General features: G+C 39.0%; 1 protein-coding gene across 1 annotated transcript in view; it reads left to right on the top strand.

The window, feature by feature from the left end:
* Nucleotides 1–22,601, top strand: part of NME8 (NME/NM23 family member 8) — a 53,356-nt gene that overhangs the window by 8,819 nt on the left and 21,936 nt on the right. Inside the window, exons 6-12 of the mRNA XM_007981574.3 lie at nucleotides 55–126; nucleotides 4,803–4,919; nucleotides 6,057–6,123; nucleotides 7,011–7,084; nucleotides 8,195–8,287; nucleotides 10,392–10,588; nucleotides 20,180–20,355. Of these exons, the coding sequence (XP_007979765.1) occupies nucleotides 55–126; nucleotides 4,803–4,919; nucleotides 6,057–6,123; nucleotides 7,011–7,084; nucleotides 8,195–8,287; nucleotides 10,392–10,588; nucleotides 20,180–20,355 (796 nt within the window). The remainder of the gene's footprint in view (nucleotides 1–54; nucleotides 127–4,802; nucleotides 4,920–6,056; nucleotides 6,124–7,010; nucleotides 7,085–8,194; nucleotides 8,288–10,391; nucleotides 10,589–20,179; nucleotides 20,356–22,601) is intronic.

Here is a 22,601-nt window from a genome sequence, read left to right as displayed (position 1 = left end):
AAATTACTTGAATATAGTTTTATTTATTATTATATGAAATATTTACTTTTTCAGGCAGAAGCTGACAACATTGTGACTTTGCAGCCATTTAGAGATAAATGTGAACCTGTTTTTCTCTTTAGTGTTGTAAGTATATTTACTTTCTCAATTGCATTATCAGATTCTAGTTTGCAGTTAAGAACAAGTAACATTGTAAAATTACCATGATATTGTTTGCCAATGACAGTAATTATACAATGTTTGCCTTATCTTTTCTTGAGTATTTATAAATTTTGTAATTTGGCCGCTAGGAGCTTATAATGGATTGAAGGGATTAGATGATGACACACTGGGTTGATCAGGGAAAGGAAAAGTAATATGGTGTTTACCTTTACTAAGGAAATGATCGGAGATTTGCACAATAAATTATTTACAGGAGTAACAACTTGGAAATTTCTTAGATACCTAGCAGTAGAGAATTGGTTATAAACATTCATGCATATCCATACAAGGGAGCATCTGTATATCAGTCTTTTGTAATACATATTACTCTTATCTCTATATTTACAAAGAAGAAAGCAAGTGGATTCACCAAAATGTTATCATAGTCTTCTCTGTGTGAGGAACAGGTGACTAATTTGAGTTTTATTATTCATACTATTCTATATTGTCCACATATTCTGTGAGGAATACACAACTTTAATAATCAGACAGGGGCCAGGCATAGTGGCTAACGCCTGTAATCTCAGCACTTTGGGATGCTGAGGTGGGAGGATTGCTTGAGGCCAGGAATTCAAGATCAACCTGGCCAACATAGGGAGACCACAGCTCTATTTTTAAAAATAAGTAATAATAAAATAAGTATAAAATATAAATGAATACTTAGAAAGATATAAAAAGTGCTATTTTCTAAAAGCAGAGTGTACAGTTAGTGCTAAATTGTGTGACACGGAGTATAGCTGCTCCAGAGTTCGAGAACTGGGACAGAAGAAAGCCTTCACGGAGGAGATAGATAGGACTTGGACTGTTCCTCCACTGTGGCATATTTATTTTTGATATTAGAAATACTCATTAAAAAACGCATCTTGGATATAGCTTTTTTCGGCTATAAAACAATACTCTTGCAACCCTTTCAAAGAGTTGAATTGCTGGGTTAAAGATAAAAAAATGCATTGAATGGTAAAAAATGCATTGTAGATCTCCTCTAAATTGGATGTTTAGAATTCAATGATTTAGGTGAGGGGTGAGCCAATGTTGTTTTTGTTGTTGTCTGGTTTGTTTTGTTTTTTGTAAAGCGCCAGAGAGTGAATATTTTCAGCATGATTAAAATACAGTCTCTGGACTGGGTCAAGGTTTGCTGACTCCTAAACTAGATGTCATTACACTCATGAGGGGACCAGAATGAATAACAACACAGAGGCAGAATGGGTTTGGGGGGCTCATGGAACCATGAGGAGCCTTTAGCTGCACATAGTGGGTAGGAGCATGGAACTGAGGAGAAAAGATTGGGCAGGTGGGTCACATTGTAGAGTCTGGAGCTCCGGGATAGTTGATAATATAGTTTGGGTATTTGTTTCCTCCAAATCTCATGCAGAAATGTGACCTCCAACGTTGGAGGTGGGGCCTAGTGGGAGGTGTTTGGCTCATTGGGGCGGATGCCTCATAAATGACTTGGTGCCCTCCCTGCAGTAATGAGTGAGTTCTCCCTCTATTAGTTCATGCAGGAGCTGGTTATTTAAAGAGCTTGGCACTGTCTCACCTTTCTCTTGCTCCCTCTCTCTCCATGTGACATGCTGTCTCCCTTTCCCTTCCTCCATGAGAACAAGCTTCCTGAGGACTTACCAGAAGCAGATGCTGGTGCCATGTTTGTACAGTCTGCAAAAGTTTGAGCCAAATAAACTTTTTTTTACAAAGTTCCCAGGTTCATGTACTCCTTGATAACAACGCAAAACAGACTAATCGGGCCATCACCCCGACAGCTAGTCCAGTCTGACCAGTAGACCCAGCCCCACTCTCCTTAAGTGGATCATCCAATCCATGTTCTCTAATCCCTGCAATCAGTGCCCAGAGTTTAAGTCCACCCTTCTTTGTAGCCATGTTTCATCCATCCTTCTAATGCTTCTTCTTTGTCACACCCAGTTTTCCAACTCTTCCCCTGCCTCCCAAACCTTTCCACTCTATGACATCTGGAATTAAAATGACTTCCTAAGATTTTTGACCATGGCTCTGAGCTTTTGTCTCACTTCCTTGGCTTACCTTAATTCTACCTTCTTCCTTTGGACACTCTCTCCACAGCCCAGAAGTGATAACTGTTTATTTCAAAATGTGGAATAGAGTTGGTATTTCCCTTACTTCTTAGTTCTTCAATAACTTTCTTTTCTTTGCTATTACTAGAGATCTGTTTCACATGGCTAAATCTCCTGTTCCCCTATCTCACTCTTGTCATTTGCTGACCTTCAAATCAGGTCTATTGATGACTGAAGTCTTTGGCATGTGGTTCAAAGTCTACTCTCAAGCCTGAGTCCTGCCATCACCTTGAGGACTTTAGTATCCACATTGACAACCCACCCAATAACCTGGCCTTTCAATTCTTGACCTCCTGGTTGCTAATAAACTTTTCTTCCAATAAACTTCATCCAATCACTTCTGCAATCATGTCTCAGACTGCCTATTGCTCCACATCCATAATCATCAATTTAAGAATAGAATTCTGTAATCACAAAAACCCCATCAAGCCCAATGCTCATTTTATTCAGATATTCCCTCAATGTCCCTTTGTACGGGTCAGCATTTTTAGCTGACAACAGATTCATTCCAGCTAGTCTCAGCAGAAGCCTTCCTCAAGAGATATTAGATAGTTCGCAGAATTGTTGAAAGATACTTTTTAGTTGGAAAGGGTAACTAGAGTTTCAGATTTCCTTTAAACCTTATTCAACTGGATCCTTCACATTGGCTTTTGAATATGATTAAGTCTTTTCAATTTAGAAAATATATAATACTTCTTTCTGATAGCATATCCCTCTCTAGCCTTCACCATTTTCTTGTCTTCACCTCATAGCTAAATTAGTCAGAAGACTTTTCATATTTAATTTTACTTATTTTCTTTCCATCCCATTAACTCCTTAATCCATTTGACCTGAGTTCTGATTATTCCATCAAAATTGCTGTTGCTAATGTATTCAAGTACTAGCCTGTGCTAAGTACAATGGATATTGTTAGGTAGTCATCATTTGTACCTCTTAAATGGATTGAATATGGTGACCATGCTCTCCTTTTTAAAATATTTGCTTCTTTTGGCTTATGTGACTTGGTTTTCCTTTCACCTTCCTGGATGCCACTTCCCTCTGTCCCTTCGAGAAATTCACCCTTCTTCATTCCATGATTAAATATTGACTTTATCAGGCAATACACTCTCCTTTGAAAATTTTGTCTACACACAGTTTCAATCATCACATATGTATATCAATAAATCACATTTACATCTTCAACTGAATCCTATGCTTTCCACTCACCTTTCCAGTTGGTGTCTTGGCGTCTCCTATTGGCTTTCTCAAAAAGCATCTCACAGCAAACTCATTCAATACCAGATCTTCCTCCCCACAAAACACAGTTCTCTTCTATTGTCTCCGAATTTGGCATATAACATGATAATTTATAATTTATCCAGTTTTCAAGTGAGAAACAGAAGAGTCGCCTTGGTGACATCTCTTTACATCACATTCTATACAAGTCATACCTTGGACCTGTCAATTTTACTGCGTAAGTTTCTGTCACACTCATCTACCTGTTTCCATCCTTTCCATCTCCACCACCATCATTTCCCCACCTCCACCTCTAGCGTGATTCCTAACTTGTCTGCAAATATTTTCTTTTGCACCCCCCAGCATTTTTTTTCCACACAGTAGGTGAAATAATTTTTACAAACAATTTTAATAGTGGCCGTGGCCTCTGCTTAAACATTCTGACTGCACTTAGGATGAAGACTGAATCTCTGGCCCACCACACTGTGCACAGTGTGGCACAGCACCCTGGGTGCTGGGTTTCAACTCACACCAGGCTCCCCCTCACTTCATCACCTGGCCTCATCACTTGCCATCTTTCCTTCCAGCTTTAGAACCCTTGTATCTGTTATTCCTTTTGCTCTTCCTTCTCCTTTTTGTCCAATTAGCTCTTACCCATCTTTCATATTTTAAACCAAGAATCACTTCCTGACATTGAGAAGCACCTTCCCTGATCTCTTTGACCAAAATCCATCCTTAGAGGTGCTCCAAGGGCTTTGCACCACTCTTGGTGGCACCTACTAAAGTTGCTGTTTCACGTGTTTGTGTTTACTAGGGCTTTTTAAATTTTTTTAATCTAATTAGGTCAGGTACCAGATCTATTATTTTATACCATTATGCCTGGTACAGCACCAGTAAACAGACACTTAGTAAACAGGTGTTGAAAGGTGAGTGTAAGGGGCATGGTGTCAGAAATAACTAGGGAGGATGTCATTGGGAGGCCTATCCAGAATTGTTCAACTTTAAAGCAAGGATGCCTCAGGAGAGATTGCATCAGGTGAGAGCTCCTGCAGGGGGATGATTTGCTGCAAGGTGCTGGAGGACATGCAAATTGGAGGTAGAACTCAAAGAGCTGAGTTTACCAACTCAAGAACATTCACATTATTAAGACCTTACTATAAAACGGTTAATTACCATAGCTCAAAGAGGATTCATGAGGATGAGACTAGGGTAGAAGGGAGGGATGACTTAGTCTAGTTTAAGTGTTAATTCTTGATGTGTTCTGCAATGAAAGTTCCCCTCCTGTTTTCATTTCCCTTATAGAATGGCAAAATTATCGCAAAGATTCAGGGTGCAAATGCACCACTTGTTAATAAAAAAGTTATTAATTTGATCAATGAGGAGAGAAAAATTGCAGCAGGTGAAATGGCTCGACCTCAGGTAATACTTTGGATTAACAACAGTTTGAAGACAAGCTTATCATTTAGAGTGGAAATAGAACAAAATGCACTACTGGTGCTAGGTACCTCTAAAGGCTTTGAGTACTTTATGTCTTTTCATTTTTAAAAAGTATATTACCTTTTATTTGATGTTTTCCTAAATTATTTAACCTAATTTTGTAACTATCTAGGTGTGTAAATGGTGCAACCTTTCTGGGAAGCATTTTGGCAATGCATGTGTATATATATTTATATACATAAAAATGAAACCTTTCGGATAGTTCACAGAATCACAGAAGCATATTCATGGCTTCCCTGTAAGTTAGGAACCTGTGTCCTTCTGGTATTTTGCTCTTTAATAGGATATTGATTATTGATTTAGAAAGATTTTGTTTTAAGTTAAGGAAATATCCTTTTGTTCCAAATTTGCTGATAGTAATGGTCAAGAATAGATCTTCACACTTATCAAATGCTCCTTTGATCATTAACATGATAATCATATGTTTACGGTTTTCTTATTTATTAATTTCTGATTTGTTCTTATTTTATCTCCCATGCTCTTATTAAATTTTAAGGTTTGGCTGGGTGCGGTAGCTCACGCCTAGAATCCCAGCACTTTGGGAGGCCGAGATGGGTGTATCACTTGAGGTCAGGAGATCGAGACCAGCCTGGCCAACATGGTGAAACCTCGTCTCTACTAAAAATACAAAAATTAGCCTGGCATGGTGGCAGGTGCCTGTAATCCCAGCTATTCGGGAGACTGAGGCAGGAGAATTGCTTGAACCCAGGAGGCAGAGATTACAGTGAGCCAAAATAGCACCACTGTACTCCAGCTTGGGCAACAGAGCAAGACTCCTACTTAAAAAATAAATAAATAAAAAATAAAAAAATTTAAGGTTTGCTACCCTTTTCATATTGCACATATGCATTATTCCTGCCCCTTCCATTTGAAAACATCCCTTGTTTTATTTCAGTGGAAAGCTGGAGACAGTAATGTCAGATAAGTTCAGGAACTCTTCCACTTTACTTTCTATTCTTAAATTATAAATGTTTACTAGACACAAAATTTCTAAAAACCCACTCACTATCATTTTAAAACATAACTGTGTTCTCTTTGCATTGCATTTCTTTTTCATAGCATCCTGAAATTCCATTAGTAGACTCAGATTCAGAAGTTAGTGAGGAATCACCATATGAAAGTATTCGTAAGTAAATTTACTTCAAAGTAATCCAAGGGTTTTCTGTACATGGGTGGTCATCAGAGCATCACTTGTTCCAGCTAAACACTGGTAACAAAATCCATGTTTATTAATGAGGAATTGTTCAGATAAATGATGATTTTGTGCCTTGCAAGACTCAACTATTAAAAAGCACCCTCTTTTCCTCACTCGCCTTACCTTTGGTTCTGGGCCTGGAGCCTTTCAGAGGTTACCCAGGACAATGGATTCCTGTCTCCTGTTACTAATCTGGACAGCAGCTTCCTACTTCATCCTTTACCATCTTCCAAAAATGTGTGATGATAATTTCTTCCTTGATGACCCATACTCTTGGTTTACTTTGCAGTTAACAATTTCACGCCTTCACTAGATGATCTGCGTTGGGGTAACGGGGTGTATGTCTTCATATTCTGGAGGGAGCAGAGGCAAACAGCCACAACCAAATGAGTTATCTTACACTAAAAGTTCATTATAAGAATGTCGGTACATTCATAGATGAATCCATTGGTGATGTTTACTCGCATGATTCACAGTTAAAACTTCACTCACTGGTGGTACTGTGCTGGATGTATCCTGTGTGTGCTTCTTACACATGGAAATTGCATTCAAACCGCCAGGGCCTACCTACTCAATTTTTGTTTCCTCTTGATTAAAAACTCTTGTGAATGTTTCTCCTGCATGCAAATATAGGAACTGCCTTTTGATTCTAAGTAGGAACCCTCTGGTAGTTGAAATGCCATAATAAGATACACAGCTATCAATGGGCAACAATTCACTGATCGTTAGAAACTTACATTGCTAATTGCCAGATCCTTCATTATCCAGATTTTGTGCCAAGAAAATGAAATTCTGTTTTCTTCTAAATTTTTTTCTAGAAGACTTATTCAGTATTGCTATTATCAAACCTGATGCTGTGATTAGTGGAAAAGGTCTAGAAATTAAAAGAAAAGTAAGTAATATTTTTCAACTATGATTAAATTAATTGCAAAATAACAACCTCTTAATCGTCAGTTTGAAGACAAACTTATCATTTAGAGTGAAATATAACAAAAATGCACTACTGGTGCTAGTTACCTCTGAAGGCTTTGAGTTCTTTATGTCTTTACAAGGCTCGATCTATTCATGCATCCTTCTATAAATGATCCTACTCTACCAGCGTCCTATGTAAAATTTTTAAAAGTATAGTTCTTATACTAGATTGTATATTAGTCTGTTTTCATGCTGCTGATAAAGACATATCTGAGACTGGGCAATTTACAAAAGAAAGAGGTTTATTGGACTTACAGTTCCACATGGCTGGGGAGGCTTCACGATCATGGCAGAAGGCAAGGAGGAGCAAGTCACATCTTACATGGATGGCAGCAGGCAAAGGGAACTTGTGCAAGAAATCTTCCATTTTTAAAGCCATCAGATCTCATGAGACTCATTCACTAACATGAGAATAGTGCAGGAAAGACCCATCCCCATAGTTCAGTCACCTCCCACTGGATTCCTCCTACAACACATGGGAATTGTAGGAGTTTAAAATTCAAGATGAGATTTTGGTGGGGACAGAGCCAAACCATATCATTCTGCTCCTGGCCCCTCCCAAATGTCATGTCCTCACATTTCAAAAACCAATCATGGTTTCTCAATAGTCCCCCGAAGTCTTAACTCATTTCAGCATTAACGCAAAAGTTCACAGTTCAACATCTCATCTGAGACAAGGCAAGTCCCTTCTGCCTATGAGCCAGTTAAATCAAAAGCAAGTTAGTTACTTCCTAGATACAATAGGGGTAGGGGTGCAGGTATTGGGTCAATATAGCCATTCCAAGTGGGAGAAATTGGCCAAAATGAAGGGGCTATGGGCCCCGTGCAAGTCTGAAATCCAGCAGGGCAGTCAAATCTTAAAGTTTGTATATTTTTGAGCCACTTCAAACCAAGTGTCCCATAGATTTTGCTGAGGTTCTTATAGAAAATGCATTGAAAGCTGGTGGTTTGTTAAGCCAAGAAAACAAACTTAACTTGTTTTACATGTGATCCCACGACACTTGGATTTGACCTTACTCTCTAATTGAAGATTACCACAGCAGGATTTATCATAGAAGCAGAGCATAAGACAGTGTTCACTGAAGAACAAGTTGTCAACTTCTATAGTCGAATAGCAGACCAGGTATGAAAGTTAAAAAGAAAAAAATCCTCTATGTGTTTAAATACAGTGACCTCTATAAGCTTTAAATCTTTATTACAGAAAAGCAAATTGGTAAGTCTGAACAACTAAAACACCTGAACAACTTCTGGTGTCCCTGTTGGTGTCCATATCATGGAGATGCCAATGACAGCGGCTCTGAAAAAAATCTTCGGTAGAAATAGTGGCTGACAAGCAAAACGGGATGGTCTGATTGTGTTTTGTTGACATGAAGACCTCTTTATGTCATGTCTTTCAAAGGCCCCTGCATCAGTCCTCTGGAAGTGAATATCCAGTCCTTTCCTATTGATTTTTATTCTGGGTTGTAGACTCTGACATCAGCTTCACAAGACTGCTTTAATCTTTTCTTTACCTAAAGGCATTTCTCTCAGGCTGTCCCTACCCTAATTGCCCCACTCATGCCACCTCCGTGCCCCACCAACACTTTTTTTGTCTGGGAATGTAATATAATAAAGGCAGTGCTGTGTATTAGAAAGTGTACTGGCTTGGGAGTCAGGAGACCTCACTTCTAGAAATGTACTGTCCAATATGGTAGCTACTAGATACATGTGATCATTTGAATTTAAATTCATTAAGGTTAAATTACATTAAAAATATGAAGTCTCAGTTGCACTAGCCACATTTTAAGTGTTCAAATCCACATGTGGCTACTGTGTTGGAAAGGGCAGAGAGCATGTACCTCATCACAGACCGTTCTACTGGACAATACTTTGTGGAACTGACTGCACCACTCATGCCATCTCTGTTGGCCCCAGCTTCCACCTGTGTAGAAAGAAAGGTTACGCCAACTGCATAGACATTAACTGTAAACTTCTGAGAAAATCCAATTCCTGGGCCCCACCTCAGACATGCTAAATCAGAAACTCTAGGATTGGGCTCCAGAAAAATGTGTCTTAACAAGCCCCCTAGATGACTTGGAAACATCCTAAAATTTGGGAACGTTGTTAGGTTATCTTTAAGATCAATTCCAACTAGCTTTGAACTTCTACCACTTAAAAATGTAGGAGACTAGTAGCTGGGAAGGAATAGGGAAAGATTTGTTAAAGTATGAACTAAAACTATCTGAGACAGGTTGCAATCAATTTAGAAAGTTTATTTTGCCAAGGTTAAGGACACACCCATGACACAGCCTCAGGAGGCCCTGATGACATGTTCCCAAGGTGGTCAGGGCACAGCTTGATTTTATACATTTTAGGGAGACATGAGACATCAATCAGTGTGTGTAATATGTACACTGGTTCTTCCGGAGAGGTGGGGTAACATGAAGCAGAGTTGTGGGGTGCGATGCTTCCAGGTTATAGGAAGGTAAGAGACAAACGATTGCATTCCTCTGAGTCTCTGATGAGCCTTTCACTGAACACACGATTTACATGCGAGATGCCATAGAGGAATAATCACTTATGCCTTAGTCTCGCTTAGTGAATCTGCATTTTTACATAAACAACTGAGCAGAGGAAGCCATCAGATGTGCATTTGTCTCAGGTGAGCAGAGGGATGACTTTCGGCTCTGTCTGTCCTCTGTCCCCCACCTGTGAAGATAAGCTATCAATTATCAATTTACATTGCCAGGGTGAAATCCAACAGAACTGTTTTAGGGTAAAGATCTTGAGGCCCACAAGGAATTTCCTTGTGGACAAATTATGAGGGAGGTATGTAGCTTTTTTTTTTTTTTTTTAATCTTTGTAGCGATCTTATTTAGGAATAAAATGAGAGGCAGATTTGCCCAGTGGAGTTCCCGGCTTGACTTTTCCCTTTGGCTTAGTGATTTTGGGGTTCAAGAGATTTATTTTTCGAAGGATACAAAATTACCCTGCTCTGGTTATTATACATTTTCTTTATTGAAACATCACTATGTCCCCCATGAATATATACAATTATTTTTCAATAAAAAACCAAAAAAAATCCCCAAACATAAAAAATGTATTGTTAACAGAGATTTATAAGAGTAACATTCCCTTGACCAGGGACCATGGAGGGGGAAGATTTCATTTGACTTGGGTAGCGACCACCATTTTAGTCCATCCATTTCAGGAGCCTGAAGGAAACAGTTTATCATTTTATTTTGTAGCCTGACTTCGAAGAGTTTGTCTCTTTTATGACAAGTGGCTTAAGTTATATTCTAGTTGTATCTCAAGGAAGTAAACACAATACTCCCCCTGAAGAAACTGAACCACAGCCTGACACGGAACCTAACAAATCATCTGAGGATCAATGTGAGATTGAAGCCAAGGTTACACCTGGAATGATGAAGAAGAAACGAGACAGGTATAGCTCAAGACCAGGAATTGTGTCGCTTGCAATGTGTTATTGGGTAATGAAGCATCATGTAAGCACCTCAATACCTAAGGGCAAATGTTTTTATGTTAAAAGCATAAGTATTTCTTCCAATCAACCTAACATACTGTGTATTCAGAAGAGCTGTGTGCCGGGTGAAGTCTCAGATACGTGGCATCGGAAAAAGTAGTTGGCTTGTGGGTTGTAGGGTAGTAAGAATTTAGAGATGACGGTGTAGGTTTGAAAGGAAAGTTTTGTTAGGTAGAAAGAGGACTGCAGAAGAGTCCAGCAGGGCTCCTCAGTAAGAGAGGACTGAGCTCGCCTTGGTGGATTTTTCTTTAGGAATATTTATGGGCTTTAAAGCTGGAGCTTAAGGGTAATTTGGACCTTATTAGCCACACAGGTCATGACAAATAATTGCACTTATAGACATGTTTATGCCTTGATGTCAGCAAGGGTTGCACAATGAGTTTGAACATACTTGCATTCCGGAGATGTACAGAAATTCTAGTTCCTTATAATTTTTTTAAGCCTGGTACCAGATGCTGGCTTTAAATAATAGGGAAGTCTAGTTACTTCTAAATTCCTCAGATAAGGAGTTTTGCCTCTGGATAGTCAGCTTGGTAGCCCTCAGGTGATCTTTGCTCCCCTCACTGTGACTGCCTTGAAAGTTTATGTCAAGACCACTAGAAAGGGAGGCCTTTTCCCCATTTGTCTTCCTAAAGCTGGGCACACCAGTCTGGCCACAAGGGCTGGGGCTTGAAGGGTGTATTAGAACCATGTATAATCCTTCCCAACGCAGTCTCCTTTCCCATCTCCCCACCTTCCGCTTCCAGCTTCCCGGTGCCCTAAAAACATGAAACATGAACTTTTACTTTAGATAGTTTGTGGTTACAAATTACTGAGAACAAAATGGTTGTATATTTTTTGCTGATGGATTTTAAAATATTAGAAAATGGATGTAAATAATTTGTAGAGCATTGGTTTTATGTGCTGCTGTTTGTGCCTATTATTCCTCTGAAGACTCAGAGAATGGAGAGTGTAACACAGCAGTTGTCAGGCTGCACTGGAAAGAAAGTCAGGTGAGCAAGAACATACTTAGAGTATCTGAGCCTTGAGGCTTCCTGGGATGTGTCTCCCCGTGCTTGGCAGTCCATCTCCACTGCATTTTCTGATGGAGAATCTCCAGAATATTCCTTGTTATTCCTTCTTGTCTTATTAATGAATTGTAGTGGCTTTTCTTGGGTGCCTACCTCTGCTGGCTCCTAGTGATGCCATATTTTTAGGAAGTGGGAGATCCTAATATCATTAGTTCCAAGTTGTATGCAGGATAAAGGAACTCATAAGGTAAATCCTGTTGTCAAGGAGCTTTGTAAACAGTAGCAGTTACTTTCAGGGTTTTAAGGGAAAATAATAATGAGTGGGCTGAGGGAAGATTTGTTGGGTAGGGTGTGTCAAGTTTAAAAAGATACCACATTTTATCCTAGAATTTTTAAGCCATTCAAAAAACAAAAAGCGTTCTATGAAGCACTCATTAATGTAATGAATAAAGTCATCATTCCATGGGGCTATTGTTTAGGTAGTAAACCTCCTTTACATCCAACTTTGAGAAGCTCCCATTGTTCAATACTCACATGACACCATGAACAATTTCGGCATGTTAATAGGCATGTCAGAAGGGAGTGCCAGCAGCTCTCCCTCCAGAACAAGAGCAAGCACTGTAGGGGCCAAGGTCGGAGTGAAATGAAATGTGTACGTCTTGCTCTGGCACAGTCTGCAGTATTTCCTTTCTAAACTTAGAGTCCCCATGTGCCTCTGGCCCATGTTTGTCCCAAGGTGGCCACAGCAGACAGCATGGGACAGTGTGGAGCATGCTTGTTTGGTGTGCTGGGGCTCAGAAACTGATACCCAAAATATGGGGCTTTGACCTGCTGAACTGAAAAAGCCTCACGATTTCTCTGACTTGCCCCAGCACTCCCGGCCAGCTGTCTCTCGCAAAGCACAGGATGAAGCTGAAGTTCTTTTATCTGCCTAAAATCCACACATCTGACAAGGACAATTGTTTTTCTTCCCCTCCCTATAAGATCAAGAATGTAACCACAACTGAACGGAGATAGTGTACAAGTTAATTTCGGTGCGTTGGTCCATTCACTCTCCCTAGTCATCCTTTATTGCCCCTCAGCAGAATTCTCCCCACTCCCATTGCCTGTTTTGCCAGATGGTCTATAATGGGTGTTCAATCTTTTGGCTTCTCTGGGCCACACTGGAAGAAGAAGAATTGTCTTGGGCCACACATAAAATACACTAACACTAATGATAGTTGATGATCTTAAAAAAAAAAAAAAAAAACTTGCAAAAAAAGAAATCACAATGTTTTAAAAAGTTTACCAATTTGAGCCGGGTGCGGTGGCTCATGCCTGTAATCCTAGCACTTTGAGAGGCTGAGGCAAGCGGATCACGAGGTCAGGAGATCCAGACCAGCCTGACCAACATGGTGAAACCCCGTCTCTACTAAAAATCCAAAAATTAGCCAGGCGTGGTGGTGCATGCCTGTAGTCCCAGCTACTCAGGAGGCTGAGGCAGGAGAATCGCTTGAACCCGGGAGGTGGAGGTTGCAGTGAGCCGAGATCGCACCATTGCACTCCAGCCTGGGCAACAGAGTGAGACTCCATCTCAAAAAAAAAAAAAAAAAAAAAAAAAAATGTTTACCAATTTGTGTTGGGTCACATTCAAAGCCTTCCTGGGCCTCATGCAGCTAGCGGGCTGCAGGTTGGACAAGCTTGGTCTATAAGCTTCTGAACCTCATTGAGGGGTGGGTACTCACTCTGAGGTTCTCCCTGTGTACATGTTAATCAAATTTGTCTGCTTTTTCTCCAACTAAGCTACTTTTTGTTGTTGATGCCTGTTGGTTTTTCAGCGAAACTTGAGAGGACAGAGGGGAAGCTTTCCCCTGGCCCTTATAGTGCTTGTTCTTGTTTTCACAGCTCTTGTTTTGGAGGGAGGGCCTGAAAGGCACTGTCACTTCCATGTGACATCTTTCAAGTATGTCCAGAATCTAAAGGAATAAGGACAAAAAACTCTTATGAGTAATTTATTCAGTTGTTCACTTTCACTCTTTATTGCCCCCCTCCCCTGTCTCCCAGCCTGCTCACTCTCCTCTCTGGGTGGCGGGGATGGAGAGGGTGAGACAGGAGAGAAGTTAAAAGCAGAGCAATTGAACTGGGAGTGATTGGTGACCCCTCCCATGCACATGACCCCTCTGTGTACAGAGCAGCAGAGCCCCAGGGCTTTGTTGGCTGGTTATTCCTATGGAGACAAACACTTCACAGCTTATGAATTCACATGGTGTGGGGAAACTCTGACCATGCCATTGATGGTCTGCCGGCTCCAGTGGCTGCAGAAGGATGGGGAAGAGTCAGGGAAACAGGGCAGAGGTACCCTCGTTTGTTGTTCACATTCCAGGTTCCTTCATGATGGCTTTTTATTACATTATTTACATGTCTGTCTCTTTAATCAGCCTGTTTTAAGAAATCAAAGGATAGTGTCATTTATCTTTGCTTTCCAGTCTTTCTACAGATCAGGAAGGTGTGGTCCTATTAGCTACATTGCTCAGAGTCACACACGTAGTAACTGGCAGAGTCTTCTCATTCATTCACTTATTCTGTTATGTGTTGATTCATTCATCTAGTATTTATTAAAGTCCTACTATATGCCAAATCCTAGAGATACGAAGATGGGGAAGAATTAGATGATGACCTCTGAGGTCACTTTCAGTTTTAAGTCTTTATGACAGAGTCAAGGTGACATTTCCAACCACCTCTACTATATTGTATTCCTCTGTCCATAGAAAATATCTATTCTGTTCTCAGTAGCCTCTCTATTTGTTCCTATAACTGTAATAGCTATAGGGAACTTAATTTTTTCTTTTATGGTATTCTCATTTAAATTAAACATAGTAGATACAGTTCCTAAAATAATCCCTAAAGGTGTTTCTGGAATTAGGCAGTATGAATTCTATACCCTGACTCTACTCCCATCTGCAAAGCTTTCTTTCCTCTCGGAGTCAAAGGGAAGATGAACTGATGAGCAGCTGGCTGTCAGTGAGTTCTGGAGCTCTGTTCAGGTCCCCAGGGCAGGAGAAGGTGAGGGTGGTGTGGCGTTTTCTCCACTGTGAGTTTGAGGAGCTCCTGAGCTCCCCAGAAAACAAGGACCTGCAGACAACCACAGACCCTGAGAATAACAGACTTGTGGACTTCACTGAGACTTCCTGACTCTTTTTTTGTTTGTTTGTTTTTGAGATGGAGTCTCGCTCTGTCGCCCAGGCTGGAGTGCAGTGGCCGGATCTCAGCTCACTGCAAGCTCCGCCTCCCGGGTTTACGCCATTCTCCTGCCTCAGCCTCCCAAGTAGCTAGGACTACAGGTGCCCGCAACCACGCCCGGCTAGTTTTTTGTATTTTTTTAGTAGAGATGGGTTTCACCGTGTTAGCCAGGATGGTCTCGATCTCCTGACCTCGTGATCCGCCCGTCTCGGCCTCCCAAAGTGCTGGGATTACAGGCTTGAGCCACCGCGCCCGGCCTAGGCTATTTTTTTTTTATTTTTTTTTATTTTTGAGACGGAGTCTCGCTGTGTCACCCAGGCTGGAGTGTAGTGGCGCGATCTCGGCTCGGCTCACTGCAAGCTCCACCTCCCGGGTTCAAGCAATTCTCCTGCCTCAGCCTCCCGATTAGCTGGGATTACAGGCATGCGCCACCAAGCCCGGCTAACTTTTTTGTATTTTTAGTAGACACGGGGGTTTCACCTTATTGGCCAGGCTGGTCTCGAACTCCTGACCTTGTGCTCCACCCACCTCGACCTCCCAAAGTGCTGGGATTACAGGCATGAGCCACCGCGCCCGGCCTGACTTCCTGACACTTAAAGGGCCAGAATGGAACTGAGTAGAATTATCCAATCCTTATCCTAGCTAGCTCTCTGGGTACCTTTCCAGATTGGCCCTGCAGAAGAGTAACAACCCCACTGTCTTCTACAGCGCAAGCTTGTAGCCTAGAGGTCATCTTGCCTTCCAACTACAGGGTTTCCAACACTTATATCAAAAATCAGACCTGAGCCCCCGTGAGCCAACAAGGAAAAATGACTACCTGTCTTAAGGGAGATTGGCAGCCAGAGAAAGGAAGGCCTATACAAAAATCACAACACAAGTCAAGTGAAAAAGATCTGCTTAGAGACAGAAAAATCCTTAAATAAAATAGCAATAAAAATAGGGCTTGAGATTCAGTTGCTAGGTATACATTTAAACAGCTTTTCAAATTTGAATTATACAAATTGTGATTTGAATTGTAAGTCCAGTGGATAATTAGTGGGTATGATCATTGTTTGAGACTCAAATTAATGACATGGAAAGTCAGATGCAAGAAATAGCTGAAAGTACATGCAAAAAATTAGACAGATATTATGAGAGCAGAAGTCTGCAATCTGGATAATATACTGAGGGGACCAATGTGCTAATGAGAAACTCCACACAGAGAACAGACGGACAAACTGTAATTCAACAAATAATGGGGGAAATGTTTTCCCAGAATAAATGCATTTGTCTGCCAATTGCAACGGCTTACAATAGTCCACCCTCAGCTGATGCCACCCCACACTCACCCCACACACAAATATAGGAACATCCTGGGAAGAAGCACTGCACACTGTTTCCAGACAGACAGAATAAGCAATTGTATACTTCATATGTTTGAAACCCAGAGCAGATCATCTTCCTAACATCCTCTTCCTCTGTATGATGAAATTATTTTTAAGTACTAGTTACTGAATGAGGCAAACAATTATGCTAGAATAAAAATACAGACAGTGAAAATAGTCTTTTATGGGCCAGATGCTGTGACTCATGCCTGTAATCCCAGCATTTGAGTTCAGGAGCTCGAGACCAGCCTGGCAAACATGGTGAAACCCCATCTCTACTAAAAATACAAAAATTGGCCAGGCCTGGTGACCCATGCCTATAGTCCCAGCTACTTTGGAGGCTGAAGCAGGAGAATTGCTTGAGCCCAGGAGGCGGAGATTGCAGTGAGCCAAAATCGTGCCACTGCACTCCAACCTGGGTGACTGAGTGAGACTTTGTCTCAAAAAAAAAAAAAAAAGGAAAGAAAAGAAAAGAGTCTTTTATGGACTTTTGAATATATAAATATGTGAGTATATATGTCCCAAAGGAAAAAAGTGATAGATTATTTAATTAATGTTTTTATTAATAAAATACATGTATGCCTGTATATATTAATCTGTCACAGAAATGAAGTACAGATTTTGCTTTTTGAAAGTCTTAATTTTTGAAGATTTGTCCATGATGTTCTGAAAATTGATCTCCACTCTATGTTTAATAGAAACAGACAGGTGAAATTCCCATTTTACAGTACATTGCGTAAATTGCAATACTGCCAATAGCTTTGTTGTTTTGGGATTGCTTCTATGTAGAGCACCGTGTATAGTACACTACTTACGAAAGGATAAGTAATGAATATGTGCGAACTCCAAGAGTACATAGGAGCATTATCATTAATGTTTAGGAGTGCTGGTACATGGTGCTGATAAAAAGCAACCAGATTTTTAATTGGTTTTATTACTGGTTTAAAATTGCACTTGCACTTTAGGTGAATCTCTTCTACCAACTGCATACTTGGCAGCAATTGAGAATAAGTTACAAGGGAAAAATACCTGACTGCCATAAGGCTCATTTTAGGACTACTGGAAGAAAAAGACTGCAACCCCTGCATTCTTACAAAGCTAAGATATTTACCTGGTAGAGCAAATGAAGATCTTCAAGGACATACTTAGCAATATATCACCTATATACTCCTGTGGAAAATATGTGAGGATATACTTAACCAAATCAAAAATATGGGAGGAAAAAAAAAGAAAAACAATTCTTATCAGCGAAACTTGGAATCTCTGAACACACACACAGACACATACAGTCCATAATTCTGGGTTTTATAATATAACAGCTGATGAAGGACTCTAGAAATAGAAGAAAATTCTTCTAGATTCTAAATTATCTCAACAAAACCTAGAAGTTTCTGGGTGTATGTGGCAAAGTGGTTTAAAGATCAAGAAGGTAGTATTTTGACAGTTGTATTTTGAGGTTCTTATTTGCAGAAAGGGCATAACTGGAGTATTAAAATTGGGAGTTAGTGTGTCAGAACGCAAGAAATATTTGGGACATACGCATCTGACAACAGGGGCCGGAAAAAGACAGTAAACATTAGTGCAGTGGATAAGTATAGTAGAACTTCCACATTCACAAGGGAAAAACATGAAATGAATAGCAGCTTGCTCAGACCAGCAAAATAGGGGAAAAAAGAAGAAATCTCAATTTAAAATAAATAATCTAGATAAAGTAAGATGAAAAAAATAAAGTCAAGAATATGGCTATTAGGCTAACTATGAAAAGGTTAGTTTTCCCATCACATATAGAGATTACTAGGTAAAGGTTAAAAAAAAAAAACTAAATTAAAAACCACCATATTAATGATGGGCACAAGAATCATCATTGAGTTTAAAAATATTGTGTGAAAAATATATACACAATTTCATATAATGTCCTCAGAGATGACTTATTAATTATAAGGGGATAATTGTAGCTTTTCAGTAGAGGCAATGGGGGATATCAACTAATTAATATCACCAATAATGGGAAAAACTGACATCATACACCTCCTATGTGATGGAACAAGTAATGGACCAAGAAGGACACAGGCTCACAAAGGTAGTTTTCCTACCAAAGATTCATAAACGGAACGTAAAAGGAAACTACTGGGCCATCCAATAATTTGAAACCATCCAAAATGAAGGGAAGTCTACAAACAACTGGCCTGGACTCTTCAACATATCAATATCATGAAAGACAAAAGAGGTGGAGTCACTGTTGGAGATAAAAGCAAACTAAGGAGACGGGACAACTGCTTGCAATATATAATCATGGATTAATATAAAAAATTACTATAGATAAGATGGTATTAGAAAATTAGTGAAAATTGAATATAGACTGTTTATGAGGTAATAGTTTTGTAGCAATGTAATATTTCCTGAAGTATTTAGAGGTGAATTGTTAAAATATCTGCAGCTTACTCTCAAATGGATCTGCACAGCCCCCCCCAAACCCTCAACACACATTGGGGGATGAAAGCAGGAGATGGAGAGAACAAATACGGGACAGTGTTAACAGTTGGTGAACCTAGATGAAGGGTATAAATGGGAGTTCTTTGTCCTAGTCTTGCAACTTTTCTATTAATTTAATGTTTTTCAAAATAAAAAATTTAAACAACTTTACTCATCTATATTCTGTTTAGAAAAAAAAGATGAAAATAAAGGGATGGCCAAAAAATAGCCAGGAAAAATAAAGTATTAACATCGATCATTAAAATTGCTAAATTTGATAAAGAAAGACATGATGTAGAAGGCAACATTTAAGACAATATAGCAACCAAAAAAAGAAAAAATTGGGCCCCAAGTACATAAGGAGGGAATTACTGGAAAAATAAGGAGAACTGGAAAAAATACCTGCTAGCAGACGAGAATAAGTAAGGATGTAGAGGAATTAAAAATATATAATCCATAAATAATATATACTAAAATTGGCCGGGCACGGTGACTCACTCCTGTAATCCCAGCACTTTGGGAGGCCGATACGGGCTGATCACAAGGTCAGGAGATCGAGACCATCCTGGGCAACATGGTGAAACTCCATCTCTACGAAAATACAAAAAAAAAAAAAAAAAAAAAAAAAAAAAATACTAGCTGGGCTGGTGGCGCGTGCCTGTAGTTCCAGCTACTCAGAAGGCTGAGGTAGGGCAATCGCTTGAACTTGGGAGCCAGAGGTAGCAGTGAGCCGAGATTACACCACTGCACTACAGGCTGGTGACAGAGTGAGATTCCGTCTCAAAAAAAACAAAAAAAACCCCATATATATGTGTGTGTGTGTGTATATATGTATATATGTATATATAGATAGATAAATTATCTATAATATATGAAACATAAACATATATACAACCTTACACATTATAATTTTTTCTTTTATACAAAGAATACCTCAACACATTTTTAATCAAAATTTTACCACACATATTTTTCTGATTATAATCCAATAAAATTGGAAATAATCAGCTAAAAAGTAACTGACAATGTTCTTTTGAAAATATGAAATTCACTTTTAGATAACCTTCAGTTCAAAGACAAGATTAAAAAAAAAAAAAAAAAGAAAATTAAAAACTATCTGGAAAGTTCTACATAGGGAAAAGAAAAATTTTTCCTTAAAGACACAAAATCTTATTTTGATCTTTGTTTATTCTCTCATAAAGTCAAACATAGATGATATCATGTAAGTAATTTTTATAGTGGGCTCAATAAAAAGTTGAATTAAGTATCATATTTTTGGATATAATAGGGAGATGCAATTTATCCTTATATGGAATTTAATTTTGTTTTATTAAACTAGTAGTTTATGAACATATCAGTTTTAATTTGTTGGCATGGTTATAAACTTCAGTTTACAATAATCTTAAATTGTATTTTGGATTTGACAGTTTACAAGAATATCTGGAAAGACAGCATGTAGCTCAGTTTTGTGACATTGAAGAGAATGCAACTAATGTTTCTAAGTTCATGGAAACTTTCTTCCCTGATTTTATAAAAACGAGAAGCATGAAATTAGAAAAGACATTGGCATTACTTCGACCAAATCTCTTTCATGAAAGGAAAGGTAGGGAATCAAGCATAAATTTTTAAGTATTTTATAGATGAGATTTGAATAAACCCTAGTATAATTACATTTAAAGACATTGTTTTAAAATTTTACATTGAAGAAAAAGCACCTTAAGAAATTAATGTATTGGCCGGGCGCGGTGGCGAAAGCCTGTAATCCCAGCACTTTGGGAGGCCGAGACGGGCGGATCACGAGGTCAGGAGATCGAGACCATCCTGGTTAACACAGTGAAACCCCGTCTCTACTAAAAAATACAAAAAAAAAAAAAAAAACTAGCCGGGCGAGGTGGCGGGCGCCTGTACTCCCAGCTACTCGGGAGGCTGAGGCAGGAGAATGGCGTAAACCCGGGAGGAGGAGCTTGGAGTGAGCTGAGATCCCGCCACTGCATTCCAGCCTGGGTGATACAGCAAGACTCCGTCTCAAAAAAATAAAAAAAGAAATCAATGTATTAACTTACTAATATCTTAATAATAGTGAATAAAACATATTTGTAGCTGAAGAGTTTACAAGGTATTTTCTAACCTGTGAATTTGTTAGAGTAGATTTTAACGTTGCAGGAATTATTACATAGTAAAGATTGAAAGCTTTTATGTCTGAAATGCCTCAATTCAAAGCTTGGATCTACCATAACTGATAGTGTGACTTGAACAAGATATTTTACCAAGTTTATTTTTTCACGTGTAAAATTCAGAACATTAAAATGATAAAACACAAATAAAGCACCTGGCACATAAAGAGTTAGTTCTTTTCATCTCACCCCACATTCTTATAGCAGAGTGAATATGGCAGAACAAGAACACGAGTCATAAATTAACACTGTTCATTCTTTTTTTATACCTAATATATGGAAACATAATTACCATTAATATTTATATATTGGCCTTTTATTCTCTGACTTGTCCAACTACCCAGGAGCTTTCTAGGAGCTTTGACATTGTTTCCTTGGCGTTTCTGTGTAGACCAGGATTTCTCAACCTCAGACCTGCTTCCATTTTGGGCCAGATCATTCTTTGTCCAGGGGGGATAATTGACTGTGTTACGTGCATTGTAAAATGTGAGGCAGCATCCTTGGTCTCTACTCACTAAAAGTCAGTATCATATCCCCCTTCCCCACTGCCCCACCTCTCAAATTGTGACAACCAAAAACGTCTCTGGAGGATGCCCCTTGTAGAGCAAAATCTCTCTGGCTGAAAATCGCTGATATACACAGTAATAGGGTTTGCAAAGTGAGATACTTGTTCCTCTTCATTTCCATCTGTATGCCTTTTATTGCTTTTTCTTTCCTCATTGAGCTAGCTAACATGTCCTGCATGATGCTGAATTGGAGTGATGAGAGGAGACATCCTTGCCTTGTACCTGCTCTTACAGCAAAAGCATTTGGTCTTTTACCATTAAGTGTGTTAGCTGTGTACGTCCTTCATCAGATTAAGAAAATTACCACCTCTTCCTAGTTAGGTGAGAATTTTTATGAGGAATGGATGTTGTGTTTTTCTCTATTCTTTTTTTTTGTATCTATTGATGTGATTGTGTTTTTTCCATCATTTTGATAATATGCTGGATTATTTTGATTTTTAATGTTGAAACAGCCTTGCATTCTCCAGAAAAATCCGACTTAGCTGTCATGTATTGTTCTTTTTACACACTGCTGGGTTTGATTTGCTAATATTCTTTTGAGAATTTTTGTGTCTATATTCAGAAGGGATACATGTTGACTTATTTTCTTGTAATGTTTTTATCTGGTTTTGGTGTCAGAGTAATGCAGGTTCATAAAGTGAGATGAGAAGCAATCACTCCTATTTTATGGATGAGACAGTGTAAAATTGGAGTTATATCTTCAATGTTTACTGGAATTTGTGAGTAAAACGATTTAGACATGGGATTCTCTTTTTTGGAAGATTTTGTTTTATTTTTGTCTTTTTGCCATTTTGAATGTCTTTCAATATTTAAAAAAGATAATATTTTCAAATGTATGTTATTTTTAAATAAACAGACTTTATAGAAGAGTTTTAGATTTACAGAAAAATCAAGCCAAAAAATTAAATTGTTGTAGACTTTGAGAAAAATTAAGAAATATACTACAGAGTTTCTATATACCTGCTCCCTCCCCAGCTTCTCCTATCAACATCTTGTATTACTGTGATACACTTTTACAGTTAATGAACCAATATTGTTACAATGTTATTAACTAAAGTCCATAGTTTACATTAAGTTTCACTCTTTATTTTATGCATCCTACTGATTGT

The sequence above is a fragment of the Chlorocebus sabaeus genome, chromosome 21 (assembly GCF_047675955.1).
Source record: "Chlorocebus sabaeus isolate Y175 chromosome 21, mChlSab1.0.hap1, whole genome shotgun sequence".
In the NCBI taxonomy this organism is placed as follows: Eukaryota; Metazoa; Chordata; class Mammalia; order Primates; family Cercopithecidae; genus Chlorocebus; species Chlorocebus sabaeus.
This window is presented reverse-complemented; position numbering and strand designations above follow the sequence as displayed.